The sequence below is a fragment of the Rhinoraja longicauda genome, chromosome 11, assembly GCF_053455715.1.
Source record: "Rhinoraja longicauda isolate Sanriku21f chromosome 11, sRhiLon1.1, whole genome shotgun sequence".
NCBI classification, from domain to species: domain Eukaryota; kingdom Metazoa; phylum Chordata; class Chondrichthyes; order Rajiformes; family Arhynchobatidae; genus Rhinoraja; species Rhinoraja longicauda.
The window spans coordinates 16,863,968-16,880,318 of record NC_135963.1 but is presented as its reverse complement, the minus strand read 5'-3'; the positions used below and the strand labels follow the sequence as shown (position 1 = coordinate 16,880,318).

The window sequence follows — 16,351 nt, the reverse complement described above, 5'->3', positions numbered from 1 at the left end:
TGGGATGCCATCCCACAAGTGTGTGACCAGGCTGGTGACCAGCATGAGGAGGAGGTGCCAGGCTGTTGTGGCTGTGTATGGTTCTTCCACACGCTACTGAGGCTCCTGTTTATTAAATGAATAAATTGTTAAATTGCCAATATGTCTTGTTTCTTCAGACTTCAATCATCCAATCCACCAAACAACACCGAACAAGTCAATGGCAGAATAAGCTGTTTGGCATTGGCAGTGAAGATTTGGCAGATTTTTCATGGGCGCAACCCACATACTCAGCTCTGCTGCTCATCCCACAAATGCATGTTCCTTACAAATGTGGCACCATTTAAAAGGGAAATAAACAGGCTTTCCAACGGTATAAGATTTATTGCCAAGAAGCATTGTTACAACAAAGAAATAATCTACCAAACACAAATTTCATTACTTTTTGTGCTATGTTTATTTAAACAGAACTGTGAAATGTTTGCCCGCCATATTTTTTCACTCATTTCCCATTTGCAGATTAGAATCATGGAGTCATACCACGCTGAATTAGGCTCTTCTGCTACCGTAACAACCACCCATCAACAATTAATCTTATTTCTTTTTAATTCTTCCCACATTCTCATCAACTAACCCTAATTTCTACTTCTCACCTATACACTAGGAGAAATTTACTGCTTTTCAGTATGTTTCTTCAAGCTTTTTGATAAGGTCTAGTATCTCTCAATCTTCCACACCTTGGAAGTTGAAAGAATCTCATTTTGGTGTTAGGAAAATGAATGCATTTTAATTGTCACATTATCCCCACGATACTGATTCTAAGCTAAGCTCTTCAAAAACCCACTCACTATGAATGTATACTGATTCAAATAGATCAAAGTTTTTTACTCAAGAAAAATAGAACAATTAATTAATAGTGATCTTTTAAATAATTATGAATTAATTTGATAGGGGGATGAAGGACATGATGCTTCTTGTATGGCAGCTCAATACCATAAGCCATAAATAAGATGCCCTTAATAAATCAGTAAGGAATTCAGTAAAAATATTAACCTGAAGATGGTAAAATTAGAATATGGAATTGACTGTGATGAAAAGCACAGCAAAAATACACATTAATAAAAATACAGTTGTGTTGTGAGAAAGAACAGGATAATTTGTTGACCAAGTTCAGTGGGGGAAGGCTATTTGGAGATTAATCCCAGCTCAGACCACTGGGTCAAATGGTTTGTGCTGCAGGCTCTAATTGCCATCCATGTTGACAGCTTGCAACGTTTTAAAATTTCTGTACTTAATAAGATAGTGTCTCCCTGTTCGCTGCTAATATTTGAGAGCTATTTTAGTACACACGAGTGCTGGAGGTTGAGGATCACATTCCCAACTAAGCAGCAACATACACATTGTATAGGGTATTAGGATGCAAATATGATTTATGCTGGAGCAAACATTAAAGCTCACTCAAAACTTTTTTAAATCACTTTTTTGATTTCTACTTTTGTAACAGTCTACTTTACTGAAGGGTGATGTAGAGAGGTCTTCTTACTTGTCGCTATGAGCTATTTTTCGGAATTCACGCACAGTGATTGGTTTCTTCTGAATATTATACTGTGTGAAGAGGCCTGACTGACCCGTTACCACCTGTTGAATAGGGGCTGGAATCACCAGATCATCAATGTCGTCATAGCTGCTACAAGGCTTCCATTCTTTTGGAGGGACAATCTGTGGGGAATACAAATAATTAGCTAAGTAAATTCATAACTCTTAGCTTCAACCTGCATTCGATCCCCGAAAGTTTCAAGGTTTTGTGTAAAAATCTCTTTATCTTTTTTAAAAATAATTCTATTTTTATTTTGATTTTCCAGTTCCATACATTCCGCAATGATACACATTCTCATTCACCTTAAACCCTCCTTAGTTAACAAAAGGATGGGTAATGACTTACTGGACATTTAATCATATCCAAAACTTAACTACACACAAAAACAAAAACAACTAAAACCAACATTTGGGGTATACCTCTATAATATTTCATCACTACTTCTGGAGCGGTATGAAATCAAGGAAAATGAGATAGGACACGGAAGTAGGATACAAAGATCCGCTTTAAACGAATGATGGCCGTACGGGACATGATGTACAACATCCATTTTTCCCACCTTTTCAAAAATATTCCCTGTTGCAATCTTAAAGCAAAAGTTATCCTTTCCATTATAAAAATATCATATACAATGTTAATCCAGTCATCCACATTAGGTTTTCCAGGTTTCAACCACTTCCTAGTAATAGCTTTCCTGCTGGCAGCACTTAAGATCTGGAAAAGATACTTATCTTTAATAGAAGCATTTTGTACTGGTAAAGCACCAAAATATAAAAACTCAAATTTAAATGGAATATCCATATTAAAAACTTTTTGTAAAACTTTATGAATCTCCTGCCAAAATGGGATCACTGATACACAAGACCAAAATATGTGAAAATGGTTTGCCTCAAGGCACCCACATTGTCGCCAGCATGAAGAAGAATTTGTGTAATGCCTTTTTTGAACTGGTGTAATAAAAAACCTAATAAGGGTTTTCCAGCAAAACACCCGCCAAACATTTGAACTTGAAGTTTTCCATTGTATCTCACATAAGCTCTCCCAGGTTTCTTCCTTTAGAACCAGATTACCTTCCCTTTCCCATTTCTGTTTTACATACAGTGAGTTGCCTTTTCTCTGCCGTAAACCCTTGTATAATTTTGAGATGGTTTTCTGTTTTGAGCCTCCATGGTAAGCATCAATAAATACATTTAACAAAATATTATCCCATTTTACTTCTGCACATTCCTTTTGTATTTGATCTATATAATGGCGAATTGGAAGGTATCTATAGAAATCATCATTATTCAAACCAAATTGCCTCTTCAGATTCTCAAAGCTGTTCATAGACCCCTTATGTAAAAATGTGCAATATGATGTCAAACCTTGAGAACTCCATCTTTTAAAACTAGTGTCCTGTCTTTTTGGTACAAAATCTGGATCAAACGTGCACCATCTCAAAACCTTCACAGCATCCCTCAGATGATTTTGGGTAACGACCTTATTCCATACCTTAAGTGATAATCGAATCCATGAGTTTCCCAAATTAATTAACTTATTTGTTAACTCCTTATCTCCGATTGCAGCCTGAATCGGAAATTCCTCTGTTATAGCAATCTCAATCTCCTTCCATCTAGCACAATAGTCGGGGTTGCACCAATAAATTAATGTTCTCAGCTGAGCAGCTGCATAATAGTCTTTCAAGCACGGGAGTGCAACCCCACCTTTATTTTTGGTCAGTTGTAACCCCTGGTATCTGATTCTTGGTCTTTGTCCCTGCCAAATATACCTTGAGATATGTTTATCCCATTCTTGAAATTGTTGGTCTGATATATCTAGTGGAAGTGATTGAAAGAGATACAACAGCCTCGGTAACATAACCATTTTGACCGATTCAATACGAGATCCAAAATTAAGATAAGGTATTAGGTCCCACCTCCTAATGTCTTCCCTGATCTTATTGTTCAATGGGAGGTAGTTAAGCAAGTGCAGTTTAGTCAGATCTATTGGAATGTTTATTCCCAGATATCTCATGGATTCAGCATCCCACCTCAAGTTAAACTTTTCCCTTACTTTTACTGAGGGGCTATATTTGAAACTAAGAATTTGTGTTTTTATAACATTTAACTTATAGCCAGAGAAGGATCCATATTGTTCCAAAACATAAAATAACTGTAACAAAGACTGTTCAGGGTCTGACAAATACACCAATACGTCATCGGCAAATAAGGAAATCTTTTGTTCCCCTCCTTTCATTACTATTCCTTTGATATTATTATTCTGGATAATCTACTGACTCGAAGGTTCGATAAAAACTGCAAATAAAAGGGGGCTGATTGGACATCCCTGTCTTGTTCCTCTTTCTAGCAAAAATGGTTTTGAAACTACTCCGTTAATTTTAATTCTTGCGCTTGGGCTATCATAAAGAGCCTGTATTGTTTTAATAAAAGTATTGTGAAATCCAAATCTATCCAAAGCTCTAAGCAAAAAAGACCAATTTACACAATCAAAAACTTTTTCAGTATCTAACCCCACTAGGACTGCTTCTAAGTTAAATTTTGTTATGTGGTCAATTATGTACAATGTCCTTCTAATGTTGTCTTGGGTTTGTCTCCCTCGAACAAACCCTGTCTGATCCAGGCTAATAATTTGTGGTAGCAAACACTCTAATCGTTTGGTTAGTATGTGAGTAAAAATTTTGTAATCCTGGTTGAGTACGCTCACTGGCCTAAAATTACTGCATACAGATTTATCTTTTCCCTCTTTCGGAATCAATGAGATTACTGCCTCCTTCCAGGAGGGGGGTATTACGTTCTCTTTGAGAACCCAATTGAAAGTACGTTGTAACGTAGGGACCAATGAGTCCACCATTACCCGGTACCATTCTGAAGGGAACCCGTCTGGGACCGGGGCCTTATTTGGTTTAAGATGTACTATAGCAGACCTAACTTCTTTCTCTGTTATTTCAGCTACAAGGGACTTACTCTGTTCACTGGTCAATTTTGGCAAATGAATCTCCTTAAAGAAATCCTCCATTTTCTCCCCACTGATTTGAGGTTGTAAATATAATCTTTTGAAATATTTATCAAAACAATTTTGTATTTCCTTCAATTTATAGTGTGTAAAATTAGTTACAGGGTGTTTTATTTTATGAATTGCATTCTCTGCCTGTTGTTTTTTTAGTTTATAGGCTAATAATTTACTGGCTTTTCCTCCCCATCATAATATTTCTGTTTTACAAAAATCAACTTTTTTTCTATATCTTTGGTATAAATATAATTTATTTCATTCTTCTTCTTCACAAGTAGTTCTCGGATTTTTTGATCATTTGTATCCTTATGGTTTTGTTCCAGTTGTTTCAGTTCCACTTGCAGCCGCTCTAACTTTTCATGTCTGGCTTTCTTTATGTGAGCACTGTATCCTATTATCTTGCCCCGAAGCACCGCTTTACATGCATCCCACAGTATCAGAGGTGAAACTTCGTCATTGTCATTTAGTTCCAGATACTCTAATATCGTTCTTAATCTGTTCTTTCATATGAGTCAGTACATATGTATTTAATCTCCATAAAGTGTCTCTTTGATACCGATCAAGAAGTAGTTTTAAATACACAGGACTATGATCTGAAAGGTCCATGCTCCCCACCTCGCAGCTTACAACCCTATGAAGGTCTTTTCCAAAGGTAAGAAAATAATCAATCCGAGAATATGCCAAATGAGGATTAGAAAAATATGTGTAGTCTCGTTTTGACAAATTTAGTTCTCTCCATACATCAATTAATCCAATATCATTCATTGCCAAATTAATTTTTTTATTTATCAATTTCGGCTGAGCTATATGAACATTTGAAGAGTCCAGTTTAGGATTTAATCTAACATTAAGATCCCCCCCACAGATTAATACTCCCTGGGTTTCAGATATTATCAAATCAAACACTTGTTTAAAAAATTTCCAATCCGAGTTGGGATGAGCGTAAATATTTAACAGAGTAACCAATGAGCCGCCTAAATTACCTCTCATGAAGATATATCTCCCCTCTGGATCTCTCTTTTCAAAGGTGGGATCAAAACTTATATTGCTAGAGATTAATATTGCCACCCCCCTCCTATGACCAGCACTATATGATGAGGAGTACTGATGTTTAAAGCCCAGTCGTTTTAGTTTAGCATGCTCTGTTTCAGACAGGTGTGTTTCTTGTAGAAAGGCCACCTCGACTCTATCTCTCTTTTTTTGGTTAATATCTTGCTTCTCTTAATAGGATTGATAAGGCCATTCACATTATAAGTTACTATTTTAACTGCTTGCATTTAGTGTCCAATAAGTAGAAGAAATAAAAGTATATAAACCATACCAGCTCCAGTATCCATGCACGAAACAGCCCCCAAAAAACAACTACAGAACAAAAACACAATAATGACACTAAAGTAAATAAACGGACTTCCAACTGTGGGGTCCTGATTTTGACCCTATTAAAGCCCTGATGGTGAGAGGGCTTTGAGGTGTTGCCTCTCCCCCTGACAGGTGGGAGAGGGCCGTCTTCTAACGGTGGCTCTTCAGTTCCAAAGCTGTCCATCTATCCGGCTACCCGGTTAGAAGAGTCCACCCGACATATACGTAATATCCGTGTTCATAGCCTATACCATGCTCGTTTAATGTAACGAGTAAAAACAAGGCCTTAAAGTCTGTCCTCCGATGGGAGACGGGTCCTGAAACTCCCCAACATCAAAACTCGACTCACCTGCTTCCTTTGGTCACCTCTGCCGTTCGAACCTTTCGTTTCAGTCATTATCCCAAGTCCTGGCGTCTAAAAGCCTGTAACTTTTCCTTGAAATCCACTTTCCTGACCGTTCTCTCCCGGTTCCCCGGTCTCCCGGCACTACGCCAAGTGAGATGCTGGATCCGCTCCAAAAGGGACTCCGGGTGTTTGATGTCCGACACCGGGAGTCCCCTCTTGGCCATATCCTCCGTCGCCTCCTCCGCCGATCCATATACCACTGTTCCCTCCTGGTAGAAAACTCTTAACTTGGCCGGAAATGGAGTTTGAAATCTGATTTTCTTCTCCTTCAGGATTCTTTTCGCTTCGGTGTATTCCCTCCATTTTTTTAACACATCTGGCGCATAATCGTGATCCAGGTTAACTCTCTTCTCGAGGTATTGAAATCCTCTATTCTGCCAGGTCAGTCTAAGCAGCTCCTCTTTCATCCTGTAACTTGACAACTTGGCCACCATGGACCTCGGTCGGGCATCCCCGGGCGGCTTCGACATCAGAGCTCGGTGCGCTCCCTCTACCCGTAGTTTAAAGGCGGCCGGGAGCCCCAGTTCTTCCCGCAACAAACTTTCCACAAAATCCACCATTGACGGGGAGTTCTCCTCTGCTCCCTCTTTAACTCCATGAATTCGGATATTTTCACGTCTGGAACGGCTATCTATATCCGTCAATTTGGCATCTAGGTATATTTGGAGTTGCAGCAGCTCCGTCACCACGTCCTCTGCCACCTGTAGCCTGTTTTCAGCCGCGTCAATCCTCTCTTCCGCCTCCCTGATTCTGGTGTTCGTCTTAGTAATTTCTTCCCGAATTCCATTCAGCTGCTCACTATTGTCCTTTCTAAACTCTCTCAACTCTTTCAATATGAGGCTGAGGTCCGCTCTCTCTCGTTCCTTATCTGGGTGCATTTGCTTATCATTGTCCTCCCTTGCACTGCTAGCTGAGGAGGCTCGGCTAGCCCCTTCCCCCTCACCATCGAAAAACTCCATCTGCGTCGACTTTTTACTCTTTCCTCTAGGCATAATCCTGACCCACAATATTTACTAAACTGCAACAAAAGTTTTGGAAATATTCGAGTTGTAGTGGGTAAATATTAACTCAAAATGTCGGGAGCTCTTATCCTAATCTGCCATCTCGTGGCTCGTTCAACCGGAAGTCGTCAAAAAAATCTCTTTATCTATGTCTTGGGTCATTGGAATTGTAATATACTAGCATATCTCTTGTAGCTTAAAGGGCCTGTCCTACTTAGGCGATTTTTTTAGGCGACTGTCAAAGTCGTAGCAGATCGCCAAAATTTTCTTTTACCACGACAATGCCGAGTCAGGTCGATACAAGTTACTTTTTTTGTGAAACTAGCACCTGGCTAAGAGTTTACACCGTCTTTGGAAACATCGCGAAATTCCCACGGTTATCAATGCTTCTCCGGCGTCCTAATTTTCGCTGAAATCACTGACAAGTCTGTAATTACTTGAGAGTTTTGAAATATAACATCTTGCCCGGGTTACTTGAAAACCAAGCTTCACAGTAACAAGGCATAAACTGGATTGACTTCCAGTTTACTAATAGCAGTATTAAGAAATTTAATTTTAAACGTGGTTAAATGGATTTTTGTGCGAATGTGGGCATTCTATGAAAATGTACGGGAGATGCATATCTGGTTTCTGGGTTGCATATCTGGGTTGGGAGTCTACTTTAAAAGTAATCGCTGATGGCCATAAACATCGCAAAATTCTCACGCTTACCTGACCGTCAAAGTGTCGCCTCCAATCTACCTGTCAAATGTCCTGACGGTAAATAAATTGGTTAAGCACAAGTATTTTATGGTATCTTCAAATGACTTTACTTAATTTAATATTGTGTGCTTCAAAATGCATCTGCGACAACCTAGCAAACCTGGGGACAGCATGCGACAGCGCCCGCAATAAGCTACGATACCTGGCGACAAGCAGGTTGTCGCCGAGAAATTTCAATCCGGTTAATTTCTCAGCGACGCGCCGAGGGCCACTACGATTCTTTGAGGACTCCTCACGATCATGCCCGCGACACCCCGGCGAACTGCCGGCGACAGCCTAGTCACCAGCAGTCGCCTTAAAATCGCCTAAGTGGGACAGGCCCTTTACGGAAAACTTACAAGATACAGTTGCCAACTTTACCTGCATGTTTAAGGTCATTATTATAGACATTTACATCCAAATAAATGAAGGCACATCTAAACTGCTGAATGATCAGCAAGAGAGCTTTGATTTGTATTGCAGAAGTCAATATGGCACTACAAAACCAATTTCAATAAAACAAAGAAAAAAACTGATTTCTTACAAGAAAGAAAATAAGCACTTTCAATATCTTCACTTTGCATGAAATGTAAACTACACAGCACATGCAACTTTTAAATAGCAAACAATCTGAACACAGGCACACTTACATCATTTTTTATCAAATCTTAGTTATTCCAGGCACCTTTTCCCAATCTTCTCAATGTATATCCCACTGAACTCACAATGGTCAGTCCCGATAATGCACCAAAGACTAAATGCAATCATTTAGATCCTTTCAATTTAAAAATTAGAAATTGCTTCAACTCACTCTGAAGCTTATTTGTTTCATTGTTACATGGGGGATTTGAACATCACAAGGTTCATTAGCAGAGACTTGTCATGCGTGCCCCAAAGGCTTAGAATTCAGTCAAGGGAAACTATTAAATGTTAACAACAAAAAAAAACTTTCCCTGAAATAATCTTTACAGAGGGTGGTGAATCTGTGGAATTGCTTGCCACTGACGGCTGTGGAGGCTAAGTCAATGGATATTTTTAAGGCGGAAATTGACAGATTCTTGATTAGTAAGGGTGTCAGGGGTTATGGGACAAAGGCAGGAGAATGGGTCGAGAGGAAAGATAGATCAGCCATGATTAAATGGTGGAATTGATTTAATGGGCCAAATGGCTTTATTATGCTCCGAGAACTTATGGACATGAACTCTTCATGTTTCACATCTGGCAAGTGTGAACAACAGCCACTAAGGAAACAATTACCTCTCCAAAAACAGCTGTAGTTTGCTGTTATAAAAAGTTCCCTTTTCAAATTCAAGAAACTAGCGTAATTAATTCTATGCAACCAGAGATCTCCAATGCATTTGCCAATGCTACCATTGTGATATTAGTTCGCTCAGCATCTCTAACCTACAGGAAGGAGGAAGTGGAGGTGAAGAATCATTCGCATCCGCTTATGATGAGAATCAAACGATCCTTGGTTCAAGTGCCGTGCAAATTCATGGCTCAAATACATTGTTCCATTAATTAAAAAGCTAATTAACTATTTTTAGATACACCCAAAAGCCACTTAGACAAGATCCAAGAACAGATTCTGTAAATTATCATTCACATTAGTCACATTAATTAACAGGATATGTCATTGGGCAAGCACTGACTTCTCTTTCATAATTCCAAAGAAGACGTGGGTGACCTTTTTTTCTGATTCCTTAGAGACTATGTGATAAAGGTACACTTTGGAAGTTTCAGGATTCCCAAGTCAGACTGGGTTGCAACCAGGAAGGGAATTTTAGAATGAATACATCCACTGTATTCTCAAATTGAGGTGTTGCTAATCTTATCTTTGGAGGTGCAGTCTAAGAAACATCATGCAGATGAGATATGGCGCGTCTTCCGGTGGAGTGATGAAATCTTTAGAGTGGTGGGGATGACTTCAATCAAGCAAGATGCTTTATCCTAGGATGCTTTTTGAGTGTTGTGTAGATGCAGTCATGCAGAAGAGAGCATTTCATTTATCTTTCTGAATATGAAATGGCTAATGGAAGTCAAGCCAAATATTTGTAACTAAATACCCAATCTCTGATCACTTTATTTGAGTCCCAATATTTGTTATTGCTCCAATTATTTTTTTATCTTTCAACAATCAGCATGTGTGCACCCACTGAATGGAAAAAAAACGTAATTAAAAATCCACAGCCAGAACCAAAAGCCAATGACAAAATATTTGTTTCAAGGCAGGAAATATGAATTTCCCTTTTTAATGACCTACTGTAATAGCTGATGTATAACTGCATTCTGAGTGACAAATACCATCAGCAAATGGGAAGTTAAAATATTTGACTTACGTTTTGAAGATTAACCAAGGACATAATTAATCTTGTATAGTTTTACTTATAAGCAGGGTTATCACATTGTATTGTGCATTAATCACACCTCTGACACTAGCTCTATCCCTTCATGAAAATTCCTGCAGGTTATCAATCACAAATCTATTTGAGCATTTTCAAAGCGCTATAAGAATTTCTAAAAACGTACCTTTTTTACCCTTACATCTATGTTATTGTTCTCTCTATTCAAAGAAAGATTACCCATTGACCCTTTCCCACCCTTGATTTACTTCTCATTGGTCCATAAGAAACAACCCCTCTTCATGACTACTCTTCTCCAAGTCTGAAAAACTCAAATCTCTTCTGCACCATTTCAAGTGCTATTACATCTTTTGTATATGTGGGTAGGCCAAGAAAATGGAAAAGTTACAAAAAATTACTGAAAACATTGCAAGTATTCAAATGAAAAGAGAATGAAGATTTGGATACGCGTTTTCCAATTCACTATCCTACCTAGCATTTCTGAACAGAGGCAGGCTTCAGTACGTACTTCACAAAGATTGGCATATTATTGGCGACTCTTTCTTTTACAAGAAGAAATGATAATGGTTTATGTCTCAATGGCACACTGGAACAACATTTGCCCAAATTTAATTTTGCTTTCCGAATGAATTCCAACACCTGCATGTAGAATGCTTCACTAAAACCTTAAACCCAGGGCAGATCTCAGCAATTTTAGTGAAACATGCAGGCAACAGAAATGATGTAAAACTAGCTTAGGTCGTCCCACTTCCCATTGATGCTCTATGTTTCACCATTCCAGATGATTCTTGAGGGCCCTTTTTCCTGAGATATTACTGCAATCCATTAAATTCTGGCAGTGCAACAGCAGCCTAGAAGGGAACTCGAGCACATTTCTACAATTAAGTGGATGCTTGGGTTGCCAACAAAGCAACACTTTCTCATCACAAGTCGAATGAATTCAAAATTTATGATTCTTCAGGAAAAACATTTTCACATAAACATTTTCACGTGGCGGCGCCTAACGGCAGCGGCTGACTAGCAGTCTGTCCGTCTTTTTTTTGTTGAGTGTCGGTGTTGGGATGATTTTTATACATATTTTTTTGGTTGTGTATGTGTGGGAGGGGGTGGTGGTGTGTGGGGGGTGGGTGGGTGTGGGGAACTTTTCTCTTCCTCACGGCGCGGGGTGCGGCTCGGCTGCGGGGCCTAACATCCCCCGGTGCGGCTCGGCCGCTGGACTTTACATCCCGGTGCGGCTTGGCCGCTGGACTTTACATCCCGGTGCGGCTTGGCCGCTGGACTTTACATCCCGGTGCGGCTTGGCCGCTGGACTTACATCGCCCGGTGCAGCTCGGCTGCGGGGCTTAACACCGCCCGGTGCAACTCGGCTGCGGGACTTTACATCGCCCGGTGCAGCTCGGCTGCGGGGCTTAACACCGCCCGGTGCAGCTCGGCTGCGGGGCTTAACACCGCCCGGTGCAACTCGGCTGCGGGACTTAACACCGCCCGGTGCGGCTCGGCTGCGGGACTTTTCACCGCTGGTGCGGCTCGGCTGCGGGACTTAACACCGCCCGGTGCGGCTCGGCTGCGGGACTTTTCACCGCTGGTGTGGCTCGGCTGCGGGACTTAGCTGCGCAAGGCTTGGTCGCGGGCCTTTCATCGCCCGGTTCGGCCGCGAGACGTTTCAGCGCCCGGTGCGGGGACTGTGCGGGTCGGTCGGGGACGAGCTGTCTGTCCGTGGGCGTGGGGAAGAGAGGGGAAGTTTTGTTGCCTCCATCACAGTGAGGGGGTGTTTGGAGTCACTGTGATGGACGTTTGTGTTGGGGTTATGTGTCTTGTGTTCTTTTTTTTTTCTATGACTGCTATGTAGTTTCGTTCGGTACTTCGGTACCGAACGACAAATAAAGCTCTGTTATACTGTTATACTGTTGTTATACTGCTCATCAGGACTTGGTTGCTTAGAATATTGCATTTGCAGATTTGCTTTTTTGTTGGTTATTGGCAAATTAGATAAAGTTCATTAGAATACCAAATTGCATGAAAATAAATTTCTGATCATTTCTATTACAAGGTAATGAATTAATTTGTACTCACTTTTCATAAGAATTGCTCCAATTTGATCTAATCGAACCAAGGGAACGTTGAATATTATTTCTTACAATAGGGAATACAACTAACAAGCAGGTTACCTTTGCAAGTCCAGCACGATGGGCACCTTGTGATTCTATATATGCGATGTAACGGCTGAAGTTTTTGAATTCTTCCACCGTGGGATAAAACGTCATTATCCGAGAGCTGGGATTAGGCATTCCCGATTCAGATGACATGTCTGCCAACTTCAATCACCTATGATGAAAACATTTACACTTTTTAGATATTATGCAAGTCATGACTCCATGCGATTCGATAATTTCAATGACCAATAAATGATAATGCTGAAGCAGCTTGAAGATGATTATCATTTCAACAGTGCCACTTTAGTGTCATCAGTGTGGAGAATGGCACCAAGATACTCCAACTAAAATGTTGATAAAGCATTCATTTTGACTTTAACTCTGATATTTAAATGGACAGTTGAACAAAGTACGATGTTCAACATTTTCAACACAATTGAAAAGTTAGAAATAAGACGAGAATTAGATTTCAAGGCCGGGCTACTGATACTAAAGGCGGCAGTAAATGATAGCAGACAAACACAATAGGGTAGTAAAATTTAAAATACTTCAGAGAAATGCATTTATTACGCCACCAATAGGGCGGACGTGAGCGACGCTGTCAAAACATGGAATTGAGCCTTGCACAGACACGAGCAATAACAATAATAAAAGCTCCTTGCAGCAACGTCGCGACAGAGGCAAATTCCGGCTCCCCTGTGGATCTGGGGGACCGGACGCAGCCCTTGTCAACAAAGACTAAACGTGAATTGCATCTGGGCAGAGACTAATCGGGCAGAGACTCCCCCCCCCCCCATCCCCTCTCTCCCCCATCCCCTCTCCTCCCCCCTCCCCCCTCCCCTCTCCTCCCCCCATCTCCCCTCTCTTCCCCCCATCCCCTCTTCGCCACCCATCTCCTCTTCCCCCCATCCCCTCTCCTCCCCCCATCCCCTCTTCGCCACCCATCTCCTCTCCCCCCCATCCCCTCTTCGCCACCCATCTCCTCTTCCCCCCATCCCCTCTCCTCCCCCCATCCCCTCTTCGCCACCCATCTCCTCTCCCCCCCTCCCCTCACCCCTCCTTGCCCTCTCCCCCCTTCACCCTTCTCCCTCACTTTCCCCCTTCCCCGTGGGCCCGGCCTCTCCCTTTGTTCGCTGCCGGCGGCACAACGATTTCATTTTCACTTTCGGGTTCGGCATCACCCGCCCTCACTCCTCCCTCGATCCGGCGGAGGTTGGGTGAGGGGAGGGGAGGGTGCGTGTGTGGGGGAGGGTGTGTGGGGGAGGGTGCGTGTGTGTGTGTGTGTGTGTGGGGGGGGGGGACGGGGGGGGACAACGGACCACGACCGCGCCCCCGTGTAGTGACAGCCGGGCCGGAGCCGCCCTCCTGCCCCGGGGGGGTTGGTCTTTAAACCTCTGCTCTGTGGCGGCGGGAGGAGTCGGGCTCTCTCAGCGGGGGGAGGAAGGAAGGGAGGGAGGGAGGAAAATGGCTTCTTCCCTTGACTCTCCTATTGTTAGACGCGGTCACCTCGCACGACCTCCTTACAGTCATTCGAGCAGCGGGTCGCTGTCTCAGTCACATCCGCGGCCTCAGCCTTTCTCTGGCGGACAGTTGCGCGATTCCTTTCCGCCGCCGCTGATGGCAGCTCGCGTGAACCTCCCCTCCCCCTCCCCCGTGACTCCGCCCCGCCCCGTGATCCCGCCCCCTTCCCCGCGCCGATTGGATCAGCCGCCGACACGCACGTCACAACGCGCTGACGTCCGCACAGCGCCGCCATCCCGTTGGCCGACCCACCTGTCACTCGGGCCATTGTTCAGCGAGTGATGAAGCTTCGAGTGGCGACAACCGGAAATTGGATTATTAATATTCCAATCAAACAGAACAGATCGAGTTTTTTGAGGTAAATGCGCGCCCTCCACCCCACCCACACACAACAACCAAAAATAATACCCCTGAAGCGCGATCATAACAAACTTACGTCGAGTGCGGCGCGCGACGGTGGCGCTTTCGCGTCTTATTTTCCCTTTCAAAATCCCGACCAATCGCTTTCCCAAACAAACCGGCCAATCAGCACACGCTTTCCGACCGGCGGCCAATGAACGCGCCCGTTCCCACAGCCCGCCAATCAGCGTCGCCAACCAGCAACGCCCGGACCAATCAACGTTGTCGACCAGCAACGCCCGGACCAATCAGCGTTGTCGACCAGCAACGCCCGGACCAATCAGCGCTGTCGACCAGCAACGCCCGGACCAATCAGCGCCTCCCTCCCTGCCCACCAGCCCAATGAGTTGAGCTCCACGTTCAACACAGAATGTTATTTATCGTCCGGAAAATTCCTGTTCACAGGGCCGGAGTCAATAGATTAGATTCTCATATTCAGCTATTCAGTTGATACTTTATGTACGAACAATCCAGTGAGAGAGAAAAGAAAGGACACAAAGTGCTTTCTTCAGCCCACACAAGTGGAATGGGTAGTGACAAGGAACTACAGATGCTGGTTGATACAAAAGCAATACCCAAGGTGCTGGAGTAACTCAGCGGGTCAGGCAGCATCTCTGGAAACAGGATAGGTGACATTCTGCAGACACGCGATACTCTTTCTTCCGTCTGAAGAAGGGTCCCCAGCTGAAACAACCATCTTCTCCAGAGATGCTACCTGGCCCACTGAGTTACTCCAGCACCTTGGGTCTTTCTTTGGTATCAACCAGCATCTGTAGTTCCGTGTCACTATCCATTTCACTCGTGTGGGCTGAAGAAGGGTCTCGATCCGAAACATCAACTACCCATGTTCTCCAGAGATGCTGCCTGACCGTCTGAGTTACTCCAGCACGTTGTGCCTTTTTTGTGTATGAGCAATATTAACCAGCATCTGCAGATAATTGACACAAAAGGACGTAAATCAGCAGGTCAGACCGCATCTCTGGAGAACATGGATAGGTGACGATTCAGATAGAGACCCTTTTTCAGACAGGTATTTGTTTCATTTAAACAAAATGTGTTGAGTTCCTCTGCCCACAGCCAACAGCCACGTGTATAATTATCGTTGCCTTTTGTATTTCTTCCATTAATTTCTCCTAAATATCGTCTATATCTCTCGGTCCCCTTTCTCCTGACTCTCAGCCTGAAGAAGGGTCTCGACCCGAAACGTAAGCTATTCATTTTCTCCAGAAATGCTGCTTGACCTGCTGTTACTCCAGCCTTTTGTGTCTGTCTTTGTTTCTATTCATCCAGTGAGAATGTTTTCTAAATTAACAATTGTTAATCATGTTAATCTGACATGAAATTCCATCACATTGTGCGTTCCTTTTTGTATTAGACATAAATGGAGAAATCAAAGAAAGACACAAAAAGCTGGAGTAACTCAATGGGTCAGTCAGCATCTCTGAAGAAAACCCTTCTTCAATGGGGAAATCAATCTGTGTTGGAATTCGGGAGCCAAATACTCCGTGAACCTTATGGTGCCCCGAAGCCAGCAGGCGGAGCGGTGGCCGTGAACTGTGAGGGGAACAAGTTACTTCCGAAGAAGGGTCTCGACCCGAAATGTCACCCATTCCTTTTCTCCGGACATGCAGCCTGACCCGCTGAGTTCGTCCAGCATTTTGTTGTCTGTCTTCGGTGTAAACCAGAATCTGCAGTTCCTTTTTGCAATAGACACAAAAAGCTGGAGTAGCTCAGCGGGACTTGCAGCATCTCTGGGGAGAAGGAACGGGAGACGTTTTGTGCAACTTACTTTTGTTGTCAAACAATCGCCATCCTCGACGCCG

At 42.8% G+C, this 16,351-nt stretch overlaps 1 protein-coding gene across 6 annotated transcripts in view; it reads right to left on the bottom strand.

Annotated features, from left to right (window-relative positions):
- Nucleotides 1-16,351, bottom strand: part of kdm4aa (lysine (K)-specific demethylase 4A, genome duplicate a) — a 78,547-nt gene extending 62,196 nt beyond the window's left edge. For 2 of the 6 annotated variants that reach the window (XM_078408318.1, XM_078408324.1), the window contains exons 1-3: nt 14,133-14,254; nt 12,624-12,780; nt 1,523-1,698 (exon numbers count right to left, since the gene is read on the bottom strand). In XM_078408318.1, coding sequence (XP_078264444.1) covers nt 1,523-1,698; nt 12,624-12,761 — 314 coding nt within the window. In that variant the 5' untranslated portion in view covers nt 12,762-12,780; nt 14,133-14,254. Of the gene's footprint in view, nt 1-1,522; nt 1,699-12,623; nt 12,781-13,701; nt 13,821-14,114; nt 14,255-14,565; nt 14,618-16,317 lie in introns of those variants that run through there. The other 4 variants (XM_078408321.1, XM_078408319.1, XM_078408320.1 and 1 more) reach the window with 4 other exon arrangements.